The sequence below is a fragment of the Trachurus japonicus genome, chromosome 3 (genome assembly GCF_045865225.1).
Source record: "Trachurus japonicus isolate A0001 chromosome 3, Traja_1.0".
Taxonomy (NCBI): domain Eukaryota; kingdom Metazoa; phylum Chordata; class Actinopteri; order Carangiformes; family Carangidae; genus Trachurus; species Trachurus japonicus.
The window spans coordinates 19969082-19990790 of NC_140909.1; the positions used below are offsets into that span (position 1 = coordinate 19969082).

Here is a 21709-nt window from a genome sequence, read left to right on the forward strand (position 1 = left end):
AATGTTTACAGACCTCCCTTACGCTTGCTATCAATAAGGGGCCCTGCTGTAGCTGTGGTTACTATGGTTACTGCTGATGGGAGTGGAGCAGCTGTGCACTCACCGGGCCAGAGATGGACATCGTGCTATGGTGGCCTGTAACTGACCCTTTGTATTAGACACTTACTGAATAAAAAAATACAGACCAACAGGAAAAATAGACTCAAAGAATGACAATCTTTCGAACACAGAAGTACGTATTTAGATGGGTATATATTTCTTATAAGTATACTGTTCAAATATGTGTTATATTTATTGCAGGCTGACAGATGTGGTTAGAGCACGCCACTGTTGTGGATTCACAGCCGAGCACACATCTTGTCTCACATATCCAATACTACTGGAATCATGAGGATTGAGAGGCATTTTAAGTCACCCTGAGATACCTAATCTTTCCCCTTTTTTGAACACAGTCGAGCAAAAAGCAACATCACTGTGCTTACCTTTTGGAGTGAATAGCAGTGATTCACTTCGATTAAAATAATCACAGTGCCTTTTAGAAAACAGCAGCACTGTGTCAACAACATGAAGTCCTGTGAGTAATCTAATGATATGTTTTAACATGGGACGCCTGCACACAACAATGCCAGTCGGATATTGAAAAGCCAGGGAGAACATGATTATCATGTGTAACAAAAAAGCTCAAATGCACCAAGACTCTGTAACCAATGCTATAGACTCACTCACCACAATGATTCAGAAGCAAACCTCACCTAGAGAAAGAGGAGGGCAGGCAGTAGATGAAGTGTAGTAGTTGTAGTGAATGCAGTGCGATGACCCAGGCAAAAGTTTTCTCTTGACAAAAGGTTGATGTTGATTTTGTTTGTGGAACATAATTGCTAAGATTTAGGAAATCTGACTTGATTCTGTCATCCATCCTCTTAAATTATGTGAGAATAGTGTTGAAATCAAATTCTGCTGTCCGTGAAGCTCTTGGCACATGGGAACGTTTTCATGAATAAGTGGTTCATAGTACTAATGTAGCATATAACACGATTCAGAGAAGGGCACATGCCTGACAATAAGTAGACTAGTAGGCAGTTAGTGAGCCTTGAGCGGAGGCTTTCTGTGGTTGGCAGGCCACGTGATGTGTTACAACAGGCACTTAGGAGCTCTTAGTATTCAAACGAACTGTAGGAGGAATTAAGACGAGTGAGAGCAGAACAGAGCGGAGCCGCCACCAGGCTGTCTCCCAGGCAGCCTGTGATGTCATAGCAGCCCCCAAGGGGAGCTCTCTGTCAGTGCTGCTCAGGCATATCAGAGAGAGAGGCTCCTCTACAGCAGTCTGTTGGCTGGCTGGCTGGCTGGCTGGCAGGCAGGCGGGCTGGCTGGCTGGCTGTGGGAGGAGGTTACTGGATAACTGAGTATCCCTTGAGGACTGTTGTCAAGGCAATAGATACAAATGATGAGGCGTGGTGAAGCAAAGCCTCCCCAGACGGAAAAACAAACATATAAACAGCATAAAGACTCGCTAGTGGGTGCGCAATCATGTCTTGGTTGTACTGTAGATTTGCCTCTCAACCAAGAGGTGTGTGAAACCTAAAAATAGAGTTGGCCATGTGTTTGCTGTCAACAGCATAAGGCTGCAAATTAGTAGGTTTATGATGTCAACAAGTGAGAGGAGCACATCCAAGGGTGCACTGGATCACTGTACCTGAATTATGTATTGTGTCCACTCTGTATTTTCCGATATAAAACTTACATAGTCATTAATACACTTAACACTCAACATTTAATTTTAATGACAGTCCACATTCTCCATTATTTGAATTCTACAAATCTACAAACTAATAATGCAAATGTTATGTGTTTTTATGTAGCTCTTGAGATACTATTTCTTGAATATAGTGACCCAAATGCAATGTCACAAAAATGAAAGTTGTTTCAAAAACCTTAAATGCTTTTCCCAAATCTCTCCCTTTATCTCCAGGGCCGTGCAATGCGGGGGGCCTACAGGTTTCAGGCTCTGATCACCACATTTGAGATGATCCTGGGAGGCTGTCCTGAACTTAACGCCATAGACTGGCGCTGTGTTATAATCGATGAGGCCCACCGCCTCAAGAACAAGAACTGCAAGCTGCTGGAGGGCTTCAAGCTCATGAGCCTGGTACATAAACCATCATCTTAAAATAAGAAACAAGAAATCATAGATATATAATTGTGTTTGTGCATTTCTTGTTGATCTCTACCATTAAATGTCATGAAATTAATTTTAATTGCTATAATCCTCTCCTCCCTCATGCCTCTTGTCCTCTTTTAGGAGCACAAGGTCCTGCTGACAGGCACGCCTCTCCAGAACACAGTGGAGGAGCTCTTCAGCCTGCTCCACTTCCTGGAGCCTGCACGCTTCCCCTCCGAAAACACTTTCATGCAGGAGTTCGGAGACCTCAAGACAGAGGAGCAGGTAATCCTACAGATCTGTAAAGAATATGTCCTTACCTTTAATCTTTGTGACTATTCAGAGTTAAAGATATATGGCTATCACAATGAACATACATTAGTAGTAGCTGTAATACTTGAACACAGGAATACACCTGATGAATCTGTTATATAAGGTTTGACAACATGGTGTCATTTTAGACATCTAAATGGTAACAGTTGTTGGAAATAAACATTGCTTAATAATTATTTGAAAAGACAGCATAATTATTGTTGCTTACAGCACACGTGATATGAAGATCCTCTTGGTACAGCTTTTCCCCAACTAGGGCACAGTGACATTTTGACACACACCCAGCATATGGTGGATAATGATAGCAGATAATGGGGTATTATACAGCACAATTGTTGGACTATATATTGACACCATTGCCCACAAGAATAAAAGGTTTTATCTTTCCTTCTAAGTGTTGCAGTTTGCTATGTCATTATTAGCCAGTAGCGCATAAGGGATGCTCGGGAAAAGACCATTAAAGCATGTTTGAAGTATGGTGCTCGTTTTGAAAGCTAAAATATTTGGAACTGCTACAGTTCAACTCTGGATACTAAAGTGGAAGCTCTTAGGGACAGTGTGAATGTGAAATCCTTTTAATAGTAGAACTTGCTGATGCTGTGAAGGGGTACTTTATCAGCACAGCACATAACATAACTGATGATAGATGGGGACCTGCAAGTGTAATAAAAAAAAAAGAGCAGTGGTAGGGGACAGCTGGCTCACTGCTGGGGGTATAGTAGTAACTGGGTTTTGCAGAGTGTGCTACGGAAGCACAAACTGTTGATTTATGGTGAGAAATAATAATCTGAACTCTTGTTTCAAAACTGAATACATAAAAATTCCAGATATTAACTCTACAGTCAGTGGGGAAAAATGGGCAAGCGTAAGGATTAGGGATGCACATGATTAACCGTTTAACCGTTAACCGATAACAAGAACTTTGACCGATTAATACTATCGGTTATTTATTTATTTTATTAGCTCCTTATGTCGTCAACTCATGGGGGCGTGTCGACACGTGCAGAGTTCACGTGCCTTCAGTCATATTTCGCAGCAAAAAGTTACACAGGAGGACTGACAGTATGTGCAGCAGCCCCCATGAAGGAAGATCAGACAATAAATGTAACCTACATGGACATAGATGTGCATCACCTGTAACTACGGCGCTGGAAAAAAAAAAAAAGAGGACGTCGCTGATTTCCAGCCTGTTCACCTGCAGCTCTCCTGCAGCTCTACAGAGGAGGAGCTCTGCTGTTCCTTCAGCCTGGTGTTGGGCTGCACTTTGTATAAAAACAGTTCTACATTGGACGATCGAACCTCCAGAGCGCACTGATCAGCTGTCGCGGCGCACGTGTGTATTTAACGGCAAAAACGGTTAACGGTTAATAATCGGTTAACGAGCGTCTGTTATCGGTCAGAAAAAAAATTCAAAATGTGCATCCCTAGTAAGGATTTGAACAAGTTTGACAAGGGCCAAATTGTAATGGCGAGACGACTGGGTCAGAGCATCTCAAAAACCAGCAGTGGACTGGCAACAGGGTCATGGGCGGCCAAGGCACATTGATAGGGAGCGAGGGCTGGCCTGTGTGGTCCGATCCAACAGATGTGAGCTACTGTTGCTCATATTGCTGAAGAAGTTCATGCGTGTTCTGATAGAAAGGTGTCAGAAGACAGAATGCATCGCAGTCTGTTGCGTATTTGGCAGGTGATCATAATGTAATGCCTGATCTCTGTATATACTGTATATTAGAGAGTATATGATGTAGCCTTTGGTATACCATTCAAAAGTACCAGTGTTGATTTGCTACAGTATGTAAGCCCATACCTGTGTCCGTATATGGTATCCCTCAGCAGTTACTGGGTGTGAGTAATCGTCCTTATCTCTTTGGACCACAGGTACAGAAGCTTCAGGCTATCCTAAAGCCCATGATGCTGCGCCGGTTGAAGGAGGACGTGGAGAAAAAGTTGGCTCCTAAAGAGGAAACCATCATTGAAGTTGAGCTCACCAACATTCAGAAGAAATACTACCGCGCCATCCTAGAGAAAAACTTCTCTTTCCTAGCTAAAGGAGCTGGCCAGGCAAACATGCCTAATCTGGTCAACACCATGATGGAGCTAAGAAAGTGCTGTAACCACCCCTACCTCATTAAAGGTAGGACAGTTCCTTTATAAGGTTAAATACAGCAGTGTTTCCCATATGTCTGCCACAAATAGCCTTTTCGGCTTTTGGTGTATCGTTCTGTCCATTCATCCCCCGCCACAGTCTCTTTGCAAACCTGTGGGAAACACTGTACAGGTTAACATAGTTAAACATGGTTCAAATATACTGCTGTGATCTGGGTATGCATAGATGCAGCAAATCTGCACACACATAATTTCCAGTTTAGCCTGTGTAGCTGATGTAGGTGCACTATAATTTGATACCGGAAAAGTTTCCTCAACCGGTTCTGCATACTGATAAGATTGTCCTGAAAAAGCCATGAAAATCTCATCAGATTTCTTAGGTGTTTGCATTAGCACTGTCTAGTGTTTTGCTTTTGTTTCTTTTTTAAGTAAACCACAGTATCAGTATCAAATGCAAGGTTGCTTCAGATAACACATTGTCTGAAAATAAATGCCATACTATAAATGTTGCATCTGTAATGTAGAATCTTGTTCTTGTGGGAGGAAAACAAGAGAGAAGCGTGAGAAACTCCTGATGTATCCATGCTTTTGCTTTTGCCTATCAGGGGCAGAAGAGAAGATCCTGGAAGACTTCAAGGAAGTATATAGCCCCACTGCCATGGACTTTCACCTGCAGGCTATGGTGCAGTCTGCAGGAAAGCTGGTCCTTATTGACAAACTTCTGCCTAAGATGAAGGCTGGAGGGCACAAAGTGCTCATCTTCTCCCAAATGGTGCGCTGCCTGGACATCTTGGAAGACTACCTCATTCAGAGAAGGTAATGATGAAGGATTTGTTATTTACTGGTAACAATTTGAAGAGATAGAAGTCTGGAGAAGTGATTTTGAAATTGTCTCACATTTTAAATGTCATGGATTGTAGAAAAGCAAAGGTTTTTCCATGACTTAAGTCATGGAAAAACTGTGGTATTTTAAATGGGAAGAGTTGAATTCCTGCTTCCTTCTGTCATAGCGCACAGTAAATTCAGCATGTCCATATCTCTCATTGCATTTTTCATTGTTAAGTGCTGCTTATGCTCAAACATATAAAATTACTCTTACTTAATGCTTTATTAAATTCGTCATGAGTCAAAAGGAGCATCACATTTCAAGCAGGGATCAGTACAGATTACTAGGAATATATTATCATCTGGAAACTTCAATGCCTGCAAATGGCAAGGAACAGTACGTTTCAGTTTCTACAGTGGTGTATTTTAGCTTGGAATACATGACAGCCAGTGGTCAGTGAGAGCAGCGGGCAGAAGCATTAGCAAGTAGAGGTATGGAGCCCTGTGATTCATCACAACAAATGACTCAGAACAACACATACAGCCATTGATCTATCCATCCATTTTCTACATCCATTATCCTGCTGTGGGTCTCTGGGGGCTGGAAATATCCCAGCACCCCCTGGTCAATAGTTAGTGTGCACACATGCAACATGCATACAGATTACAGGAAACCATGTTAACATTCACACTCATACCTGCAGGTAATTTAAAATGTTCAGTTCATTTAACCTGTGTCCTTTCACTGTTGGAAATTGCAGTTGTGCAGAAATTGGGTGTAGTATTTTCTTCTCTTGTCTTTCACTATTGTTTTGTATACCCAAGTGGATCCCATGGAATCAATCAATTTGACAAAATATTAAAAAATATATTCCATCAAATTTACAGATTATAAATAGGTTATTTTTACCCAACCTTTAGCTTTCTAAATCTATAACATCTCAGCTCCACTGGGTTGTTTCAGTTTTAAAGTTCAAAGGCTGATTAAAAAAAGCTGTCACACAAATAAGTCAGAGGATTTTCTGACAGACAGAGTGTCTCTTTCCTGCTTCGGTGCTAAAAGGAACTTGCATCACGGCCATGATGATACCGTGTAGAACCTGATGCTCTGCCAAAACACAACCCTGCTTTGAGAATCTAATTATCATGCTTCACCCCGCCTTCCTCACTGTGCCTGGAACTGTTTGTGTCAGAAATGTCTTGGGCAATGCCCAAATGCCCCATTCATAAACCTGCAATGTAGTCATCAGGAACATTCAGCCAGACAATCATGGGGAAGGGTTTACAGCTAGTTCAGTTTAGAAATGGATTGACCGATTTAGGGAATAAAGAGTTTAAGTTTCTTGTTCTCATCTTTGTCTTCATTTATATTCTCAATTCTCCCCAGAGTCAGTCCTCTGTCTTTTTCATTTCACTTCTCTGTCCTTTTGTTGCTCCAAAGCCTCTTTTTCTGCCTCTCCCTCTCTCTTTTCCTTCTGGCTCCCCACCAGCAGCAGCAGGAGCAAACCCTTAACTATTGTAAACATGTGAGGCGCTGCACAGCACAGACCTCAGACAGGGTTCAGCAGCAGGTTACAGAAGCCCTCAGGGCTCCAGCACATTAGACAAGTCGGAGTTTCTGTGAGGTTCCTCCTGAGTGGAACTGGATTACCCAGGGGAGGGCAGGGGGTCGGATTGTGGGAGGGGGTGAGAATGGACACAAGGATGAAAGAGCATAACCACTTCTTGTAGGAATAATCTTATTTTGGATGCTGCTTCCGAGGTATAGATGGCAAATAAAGGAGAAGAGTTTAGGTGAATTTTTTTTTATTATGACAGGTTCAAACCATTATCAAAATCTTGTTTTACTCAAACTCCTCAGGAAAATACATTATACATTAAAATAAAAATAGGTGTGTATTCAGTTATTTATTTATGTTTTGTAGGTACTTGTACGAGCGGATAGATGGACGAGTCCGTGGGAATCTGCGGCAGGCTGCTATTGACCGCTTCAGTAAGCCCGACTCGGATCGCTTTGTTTTCCTTCTGTGTACGAGAGCTGGTGGCCTGGGAATCAACCTCACAGCAGCAGACACCTGCATCATCTTTGACTCTGACTGGAACCCACAGAATGACCTGCAGGTACGACACACACACATGCGCACACACACACTCACCCTCTCTCTTGCCTAACTGTAAATGCAATGTACAGTGATTTATGCAATAATCCATTAGAGATTTTCGATGCACTGATAATAATCTCTGTCTCTGACATCTGCTCATGTAAACACCTGCCAACAAACTCATCATCACAGAAAGAGCTTCACACTGTGCCCAATCAGGAATATGTGCAGATACTCAAGAATAACAGTTGCTATTTCACTTTTATCAGTTATTTAAAAGCAGTCGTCGTTTGGGCGCATGAAAGAAAAGCTCCTCAACATATTTTTAGTGCTTTTTTACTCAGGTGTTTCTGTCCATCACAGGCCCAGGCTCGCTGCCATCGTATCGGTCAGAACAAGGCAGTGAAGGTGTACCGACTGATCACCAGGAACTCATACGAACGGGAAATGTTTGATCGCGCCAGTCTCAAGCTGGGCCTTGACAAAGCGGTGCTGCAGAGCATGAGTGGTCGAGATAACAGCCTGGGAGGAAGCACAGGGGGAGGGGTAAGTTTGAGAATTGCCCAAATGATTTGGAACAGAAATGGGGAATTGCATCACTAAGTCGTTAAAATTATGCTCAGCTAATTTTCAAAAAGAGATGTTTGTTTTTCCGACCGTGCTTGTGATGAGTATAATCAATTTCACAAGTTTACTAGACATGAAATTGATCCACTCAACTATCCCCTCATCAAATTAAGGAGTCAGGATGGTGTGGCTTAAGGATAATAATTTTCACAATGTTTTATTGTGACAAAACCCAAACTCTAGACTCTAAAGTACTAACTTGCATGGCACATTTAGTATGAAAATCTGAAAAGCAAATCAAACCTGTTTCTCACCCTTACTAATTCAAACCTTCCTGTTATATGAATGAAGTTTTAAGACAATAGTCTGTTACATGCTTGCTCTTGAATGACATTAGAGGAGCACTGGAACAGATGGTAGACAGAAACAGGATGCCAAGCAAAGAAACAGGACTGGTTAAAAAAGACAAAACTTGGAGCTCACTTTGAAAATTTCCACTTGATGTGTACCCAATCCTATTAGAGTCTAATCTCTTTGTGAGGGAGTGTGTCAACAGTGTGTGAAGTGTGTAGGTTGATGTTAAGCTATGGTTGGTGTCCTCTGAGAATTATCTGAACTATAAGGAGGTTGAGCTATTAGCTGAATTCCACATCTGGTCTGGTTGAACATATTTGCATACTAAACAGCTGCTGGGGTTATATCCATGGCTGCTGGTATTATGATTTTAATAATCCGGTGTATGTGTGTGTGTGTGTATATATGTGTGTGTGTGTGTGTGTGTGTGTGTGCGAATTTGGCAAGCTATTTATGTTAACACTAAAGTTTTATTAGTCTCTGTTTGACTCACGATGTAAATGGTGTTCTATACTGTTTTATTTCATCACGTGTTTGGCCAGTATCGTTTATTTTTCATTTGTTGGGGTGCTTGTTCTTGACTGTAACCGTCTGTCCTTGGTTCTCCTGACCTACCAGGCTGTGCAGCAGCAGCTTTCCAAGAAAGAGATAGAGGATCTCTTGCGACGTGGTGCCTATGGGGCCATCATGGATGAAGAGGATGAAGGGGCCAAATTCTGTGAGGAAGACATTGATCAGATCCTTCAACGCAGAACAAAGACCATCACCATCGAGTCTGAGGGACGAGGCTCCACCTTTGCTAAGGTAAGTTAAATGGTTAACTGCTCTGACACAAGTTACTTCAACTAAAACTTCATATAATGTTGTCCTCACCATGTGTCAGAGACAGCTTAATACACATTGAAATAGTATACCGGTATACTTGATTTAGTGTTCTTCCGTTAACACGATCATTTGCTGCTGTTGTTGATCAGGAGCAGCTCATGGTACAGGCACATGGGGAACGGCAGATCTGATTATGGGTTTAATATGATTGTGATGTCTGCTTTTAGGCCAGTTTTGTGGCGTCCGGAAACCGCACAGACATTTCTCTGGATGACCCCAACTTCTGGGACAAGTGGGCTAAAAAGGCTGACATTGATATGGACATGGTCAATGGCAGAGTAAGTACTGGCCCAAATGTTGCAATCCACAAAATTTGGACATTGCTCGTAAAGATACTACATTATAATATTTCACAAAGATATAATGCTTAGACTTCACTTTTCCCTCCACTTCCTAACTACAGAACAGTTTGGTGATCGACACACCTCGCGTCAGGAAACAAACAAGGCCGTTCAGCGCCACTAAGGATGAGCTGGCAGAGCTTTCAGAGGGCGAGAGCGACAACGATGAGACCAAACCTAAGCTCAGGCGAAACCATGACCGCCTTAACAGCTATGGACGCACAGAGTGCTTCAGGGTAGAGAAGAACCTGCTTGTATATGGGTAAGATGGTTTTAAAAAATTGTAAGTTTGTGATTACTGTGATTACTGTTACTGTGATTACAGAGAAATGCATTGTTCCACAGGATTATAGCCAGTTGTGACTCATTCCTCCTAAATCTGGTGTTTGTTATCCAGGTGGGGTCGTTGGAAAGATATTCTCAACCATGGGCGTTTTAAGAAGCAGCTTACAGAGCGGGATGTAGAGTCAATCTGCAGGGCCCTGCTGTCCTACTGCCTGGTCCATTACCGTGGAGATGACAAAATCAAAAGCTTCATGTGGGACTTGATTGCCCCTACTGAGGATGGACAAACTAAGGAGCTTCAAAATCACCTGGGTGAGTCTCAGGACCTTAAATTTGTCCACCCTGTTTTTTCAACAGATGATGATACATGGATAAATTAAGCCAGGGGGGGATTTAGGAAATTATCATCATTTCTACCTTCCCAGACTTTTGACCTCTTCTTCTTCTTCTTCCACTAGGTTTGTCTGCCCCAGTCCCTCGGGGCAGAAAGGGTAAGAAGATGAAGACGCAGTCGAGCTCTTTTGACATCCACAAAGCTGAATGGCTCAGGAAGCACAACCCAGAGCACATGCTTCAGGACGACGGCTACAAGAAACACCTCAAACACCACTGCAACAAGTGAGTGTTTCTTTATAGCATTGTTTACATTCTACACATACCATTTTAGGGATTCACCTTTAAGATTTCATCCATTTCATTGACAACATGTACAATATTTTTCGCAGCCCGAAGTATATGAAACAACTTGACAAGATAATTATTCTTAACCATCTAAAACGGTGTTATCAGATTAAATTGACAGTGGGAGTATCTTTTTTAGCATGTGGCTTGATTGTTTGTTGTGGGTGAGACTGAGAGTGTTGTTGTATCTGTGTTTAAACCTATACTGTAGCTGGCACGTGCTCGCATGGTACAAATTTTCATCAGTTTATTTTTTTTATTAGAATTCAGCTTAAGTGTATCAAAACGCAAATCACATGTGACTTTAAAATGTCTATTGGAGCTGATAGTTTACTGAATCATTACCGGATATGCATCTCTTCGAGACCAGCTGACTGATACAAATCTTCATGAGACTTCAGCCCAGCTAATGGCCGTCATAGATCTCTCTTATTTACAGACAGAGGGGATAAAGATGGCCACTATCAAAACATGGGCCGGAGAGAAATAAAACCAAATAGATGGCTTGTGTCCATAGGGCTTTGGACGCAGAGCGCTGCAGCTTCCATAGAAAGTTCCCCATTGTTTCCTGGTCTAGTAGTGCTGAATCCAGGGATTGTCTGATATGTGACACGCCGGGCAAATGGGGACACACAGTCAGCAGGGTTTGCTGACTTGTGCGTTTTCAATCTGAGGACCTGGAATGTGTCTGGTGGGGCAGGGGAGGGTGGGTGGCCTCGGGGGCATTCACTGGCCTCCTTAACAGGACCGTAAAAGTATGACAGAGCTTCTTCACAGCAATGGAAACTATAGGAAGTAGCGTGGAATTTTTCTGGTTGTGTCCAAAGGTCTTTAAGCGTGAAAGGTCTTCAATTCTGATCATGATGGGTCATATTGTTGTTAATTTCTTCCTCCACATGCACTTTGCCTGTACTTTTCACAGTATCAATATAGACAGTCCCTGTGCTGTATACTGTAGTAAAGGAACACGACTGTATTGAGTAATTATTCTCTGGTAGTATACAGTGAGCAGGCACATTAGAATTACATGGTGTTTGTGTGTTGAATCAGAATGACATCTGTGGCTCAGTATCTCCCTGCTACGTTGGTTTTTGACGGATTGTTTTCTGTGACCAAACCATGAGGGAGTTTTTTTGCATGCCGCTCGTGTTACGCGCACTTGGCTTATTTGCTTCTCGGAGACTGTGTATGACTGCTCTGAGATCCTCTGCAGCCTCTCCAAGTGAACCACATCAGACACACACAGACACTGACAAACAAAGGCTTTGGAGGGAGAGTGATGAAGGGCTGTGCTGACAGGCAGAGGAAGCAGCAGCTGCTCCTGGGCGGGTCCGGGCCCAAAGGAGGATGGAGGGTGGAGGAGGGAGAGGTAGGAAGTTCAAGACTGTGATTTACCAGCTCGACAAGTCCAGACTGGTCACCACAGACATCCATCACTTGGATAGACAGACAGACCTCGAAGCCCTGCAGCTTTTCCAGGTCCTGTCAGTGAATCAGGGAAGGATACAGGGCTCATTTATAACAATATTCAGCTTAGTTACACCAGGAGAAAGATGGAATGCCTGGTACTCTTTATTTAAGAGTAGCAGTCCGTATTTTTTTTATTTTTTCAGTGCTCTCTAAAGGAGAGCTGAATTGTAGAGAAGCCTTGACAGGGGAGTTCACAGTTCCATCAAGTGATAGATGAATATAGTATTGTTGGTAAGTGGCTGCATTACAAAGGTGTACACAGTGTCACTGTTAACTTGGAGAGGTTTCTATGTATATTATTTCTATGTATGAACCTGGTGTTCTGACATCAGTAGTCTGACAACAGGTAATTGTGCTCTTTGATTTCTGGTTCTAAGAATGAGTTAATCTAATAATTTACAGGTACTTGGCAAATTAATTATTTTTCATATCTAAATTCCATTAATTTAGTTGGAAAAAGTCATTATGTTTTAATATGGGGTTTTATTCAGCTCAATATGTCAGTGTGGATGTTTCCCGTGCTCATCTGACAATGTCACACATCCGGGGAGATGTAACCATTCACTAAAGTATAATTGTAGGCCAGCTAATGAATCCAGAGCAGAAGCAGCACTCCGTAGAGAATTGGCTTTTATGCCAGAAATCCTTAAACCTTGGCACCACATTTTTCCAGCAGCAGACATTGCACGGTGGAATTTAAAATAATTTTGTGTTTATACAAAAATGATTACACAGAACACTTTCTACATTAAGCAAAATCTCAAGGCAGACCAGACATTACAGCCTGGCACACCAGCACACCACAGTTCCCACCACTTCACTGCGTCTCCGCTCAAAGCCTACTGGCTGTGATGTGTGATCATGCATCACAGAGCTAATGTCTCCCCTGTGAGTCAGCCCCTCTCTACCTTCCCAGCCTTCATCTACTGCCAGAGCACGACCGTATGATGACTGTAGAGAGACTTGCGTCTGTTCATTCAGTCCTAAGAGCCTAGCTGTGGAGCTGCTCATTACTTGCCGCGAGATCCGTACAGTAATGTCGACTTCTGTGATACAATAAATCACCAAGTTGGTGTGAATACCTGTCAATCAGTGAGTTATGCAGTGTGTGTCCTGCTCTGTGGACGGGCTGCACAAGTAATGATTTATAACTGTTAACACTGCTCTTGGCCAAGCACTGTTACAACTGTATGCTGTAGTGTACAGTCGTGAAATGAAAGGACCATATATAGCACAGTCTTAGGATTAGAGCTGAATTGTCACACATTTGGAGTGTGTTCAAAGCGCTGTTGCCTGTGTGCGTGTGTGTGCGTGCATGTGTGTGTTGGATCTGCTCACTCAGCATTTGTGCATAGTCAGGGCTTTGTTGTGACCGCTGGGTTTTCTCTGTGCAGGGTGCTGCTCAGGGTCAGAATGCTCTACTACCTGAAACAAGAGGTGATAGGAAACCAGGCCCAGAATGTGCTAGACGGCGTGGACTCCAGGTGAGCTCAACTTTGACCTATTCAGATGTTACCTTACTTTACATACACCTTCTCCCCTCTGCGTTAGTGTTGCTAGCATTTTTCGTCATCTTTCACTTCATAGGACTCTTGAAACACAAGCATCTATTTTCAAATGAATATAAGATACACAGTAGATGGTACCTAACATTCTGCGTAGTAAAAGCTGTAAAACTGAGCTGCTTAGGTTCTGTTAAGAGCTGTATTCATGATATACACAGATGGTGGATTTAGCAGCTTAAATACACCTTTATAGACCCAGACAGAGTTGTATAACGGCAACAGTAGTGTAACCATATCAACGTAAAATAGCTGTGTAATAATGTTTTTTCCTAGAGTGGCAAGTGTAGTCATTAGCATACTGTATCAACCTGTTGAAGGAAGAAACAGCTGATCAGCAAAATGAATAAGACGGTTTTAGAGCTCCACCTGCTGGTGAAGGTTATGATTTTTTTTGGGATTTTTTTTCTGTCTTCTATAGTACAATGCTGTCGGGTAGTTACAACCAAAGAGAAAGAAATACCCATTTAAAGTTTTTTTTTAAAAATGTGTTCATATTTTTTGTTGTACAGTTATCATTGTTTGAGAATAAAGTCCTCCATAAGTGTAGGCTGTATGTTTGTCATTTCGTGTTCCACAGTGTTGTCTCTGTCTAAACATAAAGTGAGGTCAGATTGTTAGATGTCAGTAAATGAAGGAAATCAATAAAAGCCTCACCACATTCATATCTGCTGCTCCTCCTCTCCAGTGAATTAAAGATCTGGGTGCCAGAGCCTGATCATTCAGAGCTGCCAGCCTTGTGGTGGGATGCCATTGCTGACAAGTGTCTACTGCTGGGCATATACAAGCATGGTAAGATGCCTCATCTCTTGCTGTGTGTGTGTTGTTTATAATATTGTAATTCAAATAGGAAGTGTCACTTTTACATACGGGAATAGTCTGCACCTGACATCAGACGTTAACAAGCTGCTGTGTGACAGCCAGTGCTTAAGCAAAAAGTGTGTGTGTGTGTATATATATATTATAACTGATAATTCTGGTGCCACTGTTTTTAGTGTTTTCCATTGATGCCAAGTAATTGTGGGAAATCAGCCAGCTTGTGGTCCATATCTAAGGGTTTCCATGAATTATCCTTTGCTAACTTTGCTGTTTGCTTATCCTCCTGTGCACTCCTAGGTTATGAGAAGTACAACACTATACGTGCAGACCCTACCCTGTGTTTCCTAGAGCGTGTGGGACGACCAGATGAAAAGGCCATTGCTGCTGAACAGAGAAGCAATGATTTTATGGATGGGTGGGTACATCACATCAGTCCTAGGCCTTATAAACATGATTATTTCTATTGTTATAAAATGATTGGCTTAAGTTTGAATATATAAAAAAGTTGCCTCAGCCATGTTGGGAAATTACACCAACTTGACGTGTGTGTGCAGGGATGGGGATGATCCAGAGTACAAGCCTGCTCCTGCTCTGCTGAAGGACGATATGGAGGTAAGACAACAAAAACTACAGAGACATGGACTATTCAATAGGCTGAAAAGTTGAAAAGTTGAATAAATTGTGTGTATTTCAGTTAGTTGTGTAGTAGTGATTTACCATAAAATCTATTGCAGTCTATCAACCTTATATTTCTTGATCAAATAAGACGTCCAGGGCACATTCCTCCATAAACACACTCTTTCCTCTCATGCAGGATGATGCCTCTTCTCCTGGAGACTTGGTTGTCACTGACAATGCTGGAGGTGAGTATTAGACACTTGTAATCAACAGCGGATTATCATCAGAGAAAACTCCAAATTTGAAGGATATTATTAAAATGATTTTAGTTTCTGTGTAACTGATCAGCAGAAATCCAGCATGTTGAAGTGGTAGAAAAGTTAAGAACATTCATTCATCTGTTTTTGAACGTGTATTGTATGTACAGATGCAGTTCAAGTTACGGAAGGCGAAACTGCCTACTGGCCCTCGTCCTCAGTGTTGACTGCCAGGCTGAGGCGTCTGATCACAGCCTCCCAGCGCTACACCAAGAGCCGGCAGATCCTAAACATTCACCAAGCTCAGTCTCAGTCCCAGCAGACCATGTTACTGTCTACTCCGCTCTGCCCACTGCCCCCCACACTCAACGACACCCTCAACCCCAAGATGGCCGCTAAGATTGAACGTCAACAAAGGTCAGAGCACAGAGCAGATCAAGGAAGTGAAAAAAACAGAAGCTCATACTCATTGTGAAAAGAATGTTAAGTGAGATTGTATCATTGCTACATATATTATTGTCTGTGTAAGTGGTGCAAATGTTTTGTATTTCTTAGATGGACCAGACGGGAAGAGGCCGACTTCTACCGGGTAGTCTCCACTTTTGGCGTTGTTTTTGATCCAAACCTTGGCCGGTTCGACTGGACCAAGTTCAGGGCCATGGCTCGGCTGCACAAGAAGACCGACGAGAGCCTGCAGAAATACCTGTGTGCTTTCACTGCCATGTGCCGACGAGTGTGCCGCCTGCCACCCAAAGAAGGAGGTCAGAAGCTTTTTTGCCTGTTCACACATAATGATGAGAGGTTGTTTTGATGTTCAACAGTCACTATGTCATGACAACACATGATAATACATAATTCATTACACTGTATCACATGATCACAACAAGACATGATGCTTGTCTAATAGTTTTTTTCTGGTTTGTATATTTTTTGTTATGTTAAGATATGATGGTATTGTCAGAAATGGTGTTTATGCTTAGCCTGAAGTCCTAATGTCACACAAAGACTTTGCTCAAGATGTCTTTTAACACTGGTTCACATGGCATGTAATCCATATATTCCTGGCTGTAAATGGTTTTATTCTGGGTAGAGGTCAGTAGCAGCCTGGTAAACAAGCTTGCTCAGCAGTCCTGACTCTGAGGTTGGGTTGATAAGGTTAATAATTTGTGGAAAGACAAACAGTGTCATGTTGAAACTCCTGGCACAAACAGGTCTGACAGTCCCACTGGTAAAGCAGCCTTTATTTCCTCTCTCACACTTGCTTCTCCGTCTTTGCTCCAGACTCCGCGGTTGACCCGTCTCTGACCATCCAGCCTATCACAGAGGAGCGAGCGTCTCGTACCCTCTACAGAGTAGAGCTGCTTCGGCAGGTGAGGGAACAGGTCCTTCGGCATTCGTTACTCTTCGAGCGCCTGTCACTGTGCCAGATGAGCTCTGACTTACCCGTCTGGTGGGAAGCCGGTACCCATGACCGCGACCTGCTAATTGGTGCTGCCAAGCATGGCGTCAGTCGCACAGATTACCACATCCTGAGAGACCCTGAGCTCAGCTTCATGGCTGCCCAACGCAACTACAGCCAAACAAAAGCTGCACAGCAGCAGTCGCGCTGCACATCCACCCCGCTCCTACACCCTCAGCACCAGGCCACCAGCTCGGTGCTGACAGGCTCTCCCCTGCCTCCAGCGAACCAGAGAGACACAGAGTCCTTTGGGATTGTGCCCAAAGTGGAACCGGCCTCGGAGGGGGAGGAGAGCAAGGAGAAACAGGGCGAGAGCTGGAGCCCTCCTCAACCACCAGCTACACCCACTGGTCTGGAACAGAAGCCTGTCCTGGAGATGCAGGACAGCGAGAGGCAGATGGTGGCAGCACGAACCAAACCCCTCACTCCCAACTCCTCCGAGAGGAAACCCAAGAAGGCCAGCAAGAGGGGTCGCAGGGAGGCCAGACGTGGCTCAGAGTCTAACTCGGACGGCTCCTCCTCAAGCTCTTCATCACGGTCCTCCTCCTCTTCGTCATCTTCCTCTTCTTCCTCATCACATTCCGGGTCCAGCTCCTCCTCCTCATCTTCGTCTTGCTCCTCTGGCTCTTCATCATCATCGTCCTCCTCGTCATCATCTTCTGATGACAGCGAAAGCGAGGGAGAGGGCGGGAAGAAGAAAGGTGAGTACTAAACATGTAGGGCTAAGTTTTGTTTGTTCGTTTTTTTAAATTGTATTAGCTAATTTGTATGTAATGAAATGTGACCAAACTGAACTAAATTTTAGATGAGTTACAAAAACAAACAAACAAACAAAAATGACTATATCCGGTTTTCTGATGCTCTAGATTTGGGCAGTGTTTAATAGTACTGAATAACTGTTATAATGTCCATCTTTGTGTCCTGTCATGATGACAGTGCCTGCAGCAACAAGTGTAAAGGGCTTCGACGAGGACAGTGTGGCATCTCTGAGCACTACACAGGATGAAACTCAAGACACCCATGTGGCTGAGAACGGCATCACCAACAACTCGTCACATCCTTTGCAGGGAGGAGGATACATGCTCGCTGCATCCTACTGGCCAAAGGTGAATAACTGTAAATATGTGCAATCAAGACACTGTTGGTGATGTAAGGTATAATGACAGTGCCAAAGGAGATTGTTCTGGTCACACAGTAGTATTTTATCATCAAATATAACACATATTTTGTTCATGACGGTCAGTTTTAATGATTTTAAGTTGAGAAAACATATCAGCATGAAAACTTACAACATGGCTGTTGACAATGGGGAAATCAGACATGCTAGAGTTTGGTCATCTGTCCTGTCGTTTGCTTAGGATCGCGTGATTATCAACCGCCTGGACAGCATCTGCCAGGCAGTGCTAAAGGGCAAGTGGCCAGGAACACGTCGGGTCTACGAGCCGGGAGGCGCGGTGGCCTCCTTCTACACCACCAAGCTGCTGGACAATGCCAACAGCCTGTGCGAGGACCCCTCTGCATCGCCACAGGGGTCAAAGGTGACCAAGCATGTTGCAGAAAACAAGGAGTTCTCAGTAAAACTCAACGATGTATGTTGATTTCTCCCTTCCTCCCCTCCTCCCTCTGCTTCGCCCTAATCGTAGGATCCTACCACTTCTGCTGCCATGACCGGTGTTAGCTGCCATGTTCAGCATGTTTCTCTGGTTTTCTTCCGTCTTTCTTTTGGGTATGATTAGTGGTTTTGACTGCCTGGCAGGAGAAGAGATTAATTTAATAGCAGCCTTTCTCTCTTTTCCCACACACACTATTTGAATTGGGCTCTGAGGCTGCGATTACATCAGGACAAATCACTCAGTCATGAGAATATAATAAGGTTCAGTTTGAAACCTCTCTAGACTGAAGGGGTCTTGCTTATAATCTAGCTGAAATGTAAACCTAGGCTGTGGGTGTTTTCTAATGTGCTTCTAGGCAATGTGGCAATTAACTTGGCAGGCTTGAGACTCACTTCAGTTTATTCCGCGCTTCTGTCTTGCTTTTTGATCGGCCTATTTTTCCATATTTCATGGTTTTTACCATCACAGATCCTCAAAACACCTGCTGCTTGTTCCCTTTTCAAAATATGGACTTCATGTGCTGACAGCAGCTATCTCTTTGGCATGGCTTCCCGGTACACTCCAAACTATGAACAGACTTTACCCCTCCGCCCTGCTAGCCACTACCCACTGTGTGTCCATTTGTCCCAAATACTACTAACAAGAACAAACCTGAACAATATTTGCTGTTATAAGAATTTGTTAGAAATTAGATAATTTGTGAGCTACAATGAAAATTACTACATGATTCTTTAATTACTGAAAGAAGCAGAGAAAACTTCCCTGTATCTTCAACACCCTGGGAAGGAATTTTTTTTATTTTTTTTAATAATTTCTCCTTGTTCATAAATCTGTGTTTGCCTTGCCTTGAGTATTTTTCTAGACTTGTCTCACTCTCTGGTGTCTGTCTGTAGCAGGAGGGAGGTCTGAAGCTGACCTTCCAAAAACAGGGACTTCCTCTGAAGAGGCCTCTGGAGTCAGAGGAGGGCCCCCAGGCCCAGCAGCAGTACCTGGCCCGGCTTCATGAGCTGCAGAGCGCCTCGGACACCGGCCTGACTGATATCACCAAGCCTCAGTGCAGCTTCCAGACTGGTGTGTTTATTCAAAATGTAGTAATAGCAGATGATTTAAGATGAGGTTGTCCTGTTTTGCTTTGCCACCACTAGATGGCAGCAAGGTTTTGGTGATTTGCATACAACAGCATAAGACATTCGTCACCTTCCCTTTTTTATGGAATAGAGAATATGCATATTCAGTCTATATCATTGAGCTTTTAGTCTTCAAAGGGCTCATTTAAGTCTGCAAGATATTTAAGACTTTTTCCAGATGTGTCTTCAAGCTTCATTTAATTTAATTAGGCTTTATGAGTGACACAGTTGATGACTAACAGCTGGTTCTTCTTCAGTGCCTCCAGGTCTTACTGGTCAGATGAGGCTGAACGGAGCAGTGGAAGGCCAGCCTGTGATGAAGAAGCGAAGGGGAAGGAGGAAGAACGTAGAGGGGGTGGATCTGCTCTTTATGAACAAGAGCAGAGTCCCTGCAGCTCCTGATCAGGTAGGCAGATTTTATGTGTTCCTTGTTTTTGTAAAGATTGGGGCACAGCTACACACAGTATGCCTGTTATGTCTGTATAGCGTGCTCTATGTCTACATTTCAAATGAATGTATTAATGGTATTCTAAATGAAGAACACTGTTGCATTCCGTGTATCCCCAGGTGCCTCCAGGGTGGGGTGGTATTGGCCAGGTGGGCATGGCGGCCGCGGCCTCTGCACCGGGCTACAGCCACAGCTCAGGTCAGGTGCCTGCGGACACAGAGAGCAGAGTCCCAGTCATCAACCTCAAAGATGGCACCCGGCTTGCTGGGGACGACGCCCCCAGGAGGAAAGATCTAGAGCAGTGGCTAAAAGAGCACCCCGGCTTCGTAGCAGATACCGGAGCCTTCATTCCTGTGAGTCCTACCTTTCTGTCCTCTCATCATAAATAATAATAAAAAAAAAAGGTGCAGCAGGTTTAACCTAAAAAAAAAAATGAAATGCAGATTGCAGTTGAAATAAGATGTCATGGAATAAATATCCTGTACGTTTATATATATATATAGTGTGAACAGAACTAGTAACTAGGTTGTGCATAAAATATTCTGCTGTTACATTTTCCTTTAACATAAGATTTTTTCCATTTCATTCTCAGGGGGTAAATAAGATGCAAATGCAGTTCCACTTCCAGGACGGTCGGCCAAAGCAGAAGCGGCATCGCTGTAGGAACCCCAACAAGATAGATGTCAACAGCCTTACAGGAGAGGAGAGGGTCCAAATCATCAACAGGAGAAATGCACGCAAGGTGTGTTTGGGTTTGGATTTCAGTGTGTTGTTAAAATCCTTTGTATTGCGGCGACACAATAATTATTCAATATCAGACTCATCCTTTCAAAAGCAGCCTTACATCCTTTAGCTCTGGGAAACTGTGTGTGTAACAGTCTGGTTCATGTTGCCTGGCATTCTCTCTGAAGGTTGGCGGAGCCTTTGCTCCTCCTCTGAAGGATCTGTGCCGGTTCCTTCAGGAGAACCCAGAGTACGGAGTCCCACCTGAATGGGCTGATGTGGTCAAACAGTCGGTGAGTAATAAACACACCCACCATCAAAAACCATGAGTCCAACTACATCACGTGAAAGAAGAGGGGCCATTTTGGACATTTTCTATAATATACACAGGTTGTTAGGTGCTCTTTAACTAAATGAATGTAATGTAATAGCAGCACTAAATCTTCTACCTTTGTTGATTATTGTAACCAATAATTATTGTACCAATAATCAACATCATTTGGTCAGTTCAAGGTCTGGGAAAGAGTAGATGGTTTGTCAACAATCAATACTTGTAGTCAACATGTTGGATGTGTGGGATGGGATGGTGTAAAGACTTTGACGAGGGCCAACACATTGTGGCCAGATGGGATGGAGCATCATCAAAACAGGAAGGTTTATGATCGTGGGCATCAGAGGTGAGTACCAACTGACATGGGTCCAAGGAGCAAAGGCCGGTCCCATCTGGTCTGAACTGACAGAAACCAGAGGGCTAACACACCACAAGTTACAGTAAATAGTAATGATGGTTATGGGAGAAATGTGTCACAGCTCACATGCCTCTGTTTGTGGCTACAAAGCCCTGGACCGGTTAGAGCAGTGACCATGCTGGTCATCATGTTGTGGCTCTTGGGTGTATGTTTATCCGACATACCCTGCAATATTTTTAATGGAGATTTCCCTCTGGTTTGTGTTGTGTAGAGCTGCTAACGCTGTG

General features: G+C 43.3%; 1 protein-coding gene across 12 annotated transcripts in view; it reads left to right on the plus strand.

Annotated features, from left to right (window-relative positions):
* Nucleotides 1-21709, plus strand: part of chd9 (chromodomain helicase DNA binding protein 9) — a 72808-nt gene that overhangs the window by 46995 nt on the left and 4104 nt on the right. For 5 of the 12 annotated variants that reach the window (XM_085765796.1, XM_085765807.1, XM_085765903.1 and 2 more), the window contains 26 exons: nt 1970-2146; nt 2300-2443; nt 4370-4625; nt 5203-5413; nt 7348-7543; nt 7888-8070; nt 9064-9249; nt 9498-9608; nt 9734-9933; nt 10069-10268; nt 10415-10574; nt 13502-13591; nt 14358-14461; nt 14786-14903; nt 15043-15100; nt 15303-15351; nt 15534-15780; nt 15919-16124; nt 16645-17523; nt 17759-17928; nt 18181-18411; nt 19329-19506; nt 19820-19968; nt 20130-20363; nt 20603-20752; nt 20922-21026. In XM_085765796.1, the coding sequence (XP_085621922.1) occupies nt 1970-2146; nt 2300-2443; nt 4370-4625; nt 5203-5413; nt 7348-7543; nt 7888-8070; nt 9064-9249; nt 9498-9608; nt 9734-9933; nt 10069-10268; nt 10415-10574; nt 13502-13591; nt 14358-14461; nt 14786-14903; nt 15043-15100; nt 15303-15351; nt 15534-15780; nt 15919-16124; nt 16645-17523; nt 17759-17928; nt 18181-18411; nt 19329-19506; nt 19820-19968; nt 20130-20363; nt 20603-20752; nt 20922-21026 (4992 nt within the window). The remainder of the gene's footprint in view (nt 1-1969; nt 2147-2299; nt 2444-4369; nt 4626-5202; nt 5414-7347; nt 7544-7887; nt 8071-9063; nt 9250-9497; nt 9609-9733; nt 9934-10068; nt 10269-10414; nt 10575-13501; nt 13592-14357; nt 14462-14785; nt 14904-15042; nt 15101-15302; nt 15352-15533; nt 15781-15918; nt 16125-16644; nt 17524-17758; nt 17929-18180; nt 18412-19328; nt 19507-19819; nt 19969-20129; nt 20364-20602; nt 20753-20921; nt 21027-21709) is intronic. The other 7 variants (XM_085765819.1, XM_085765877.1, XM_085765848.1 and 4 more) reach the window with 5 other exon arrangements.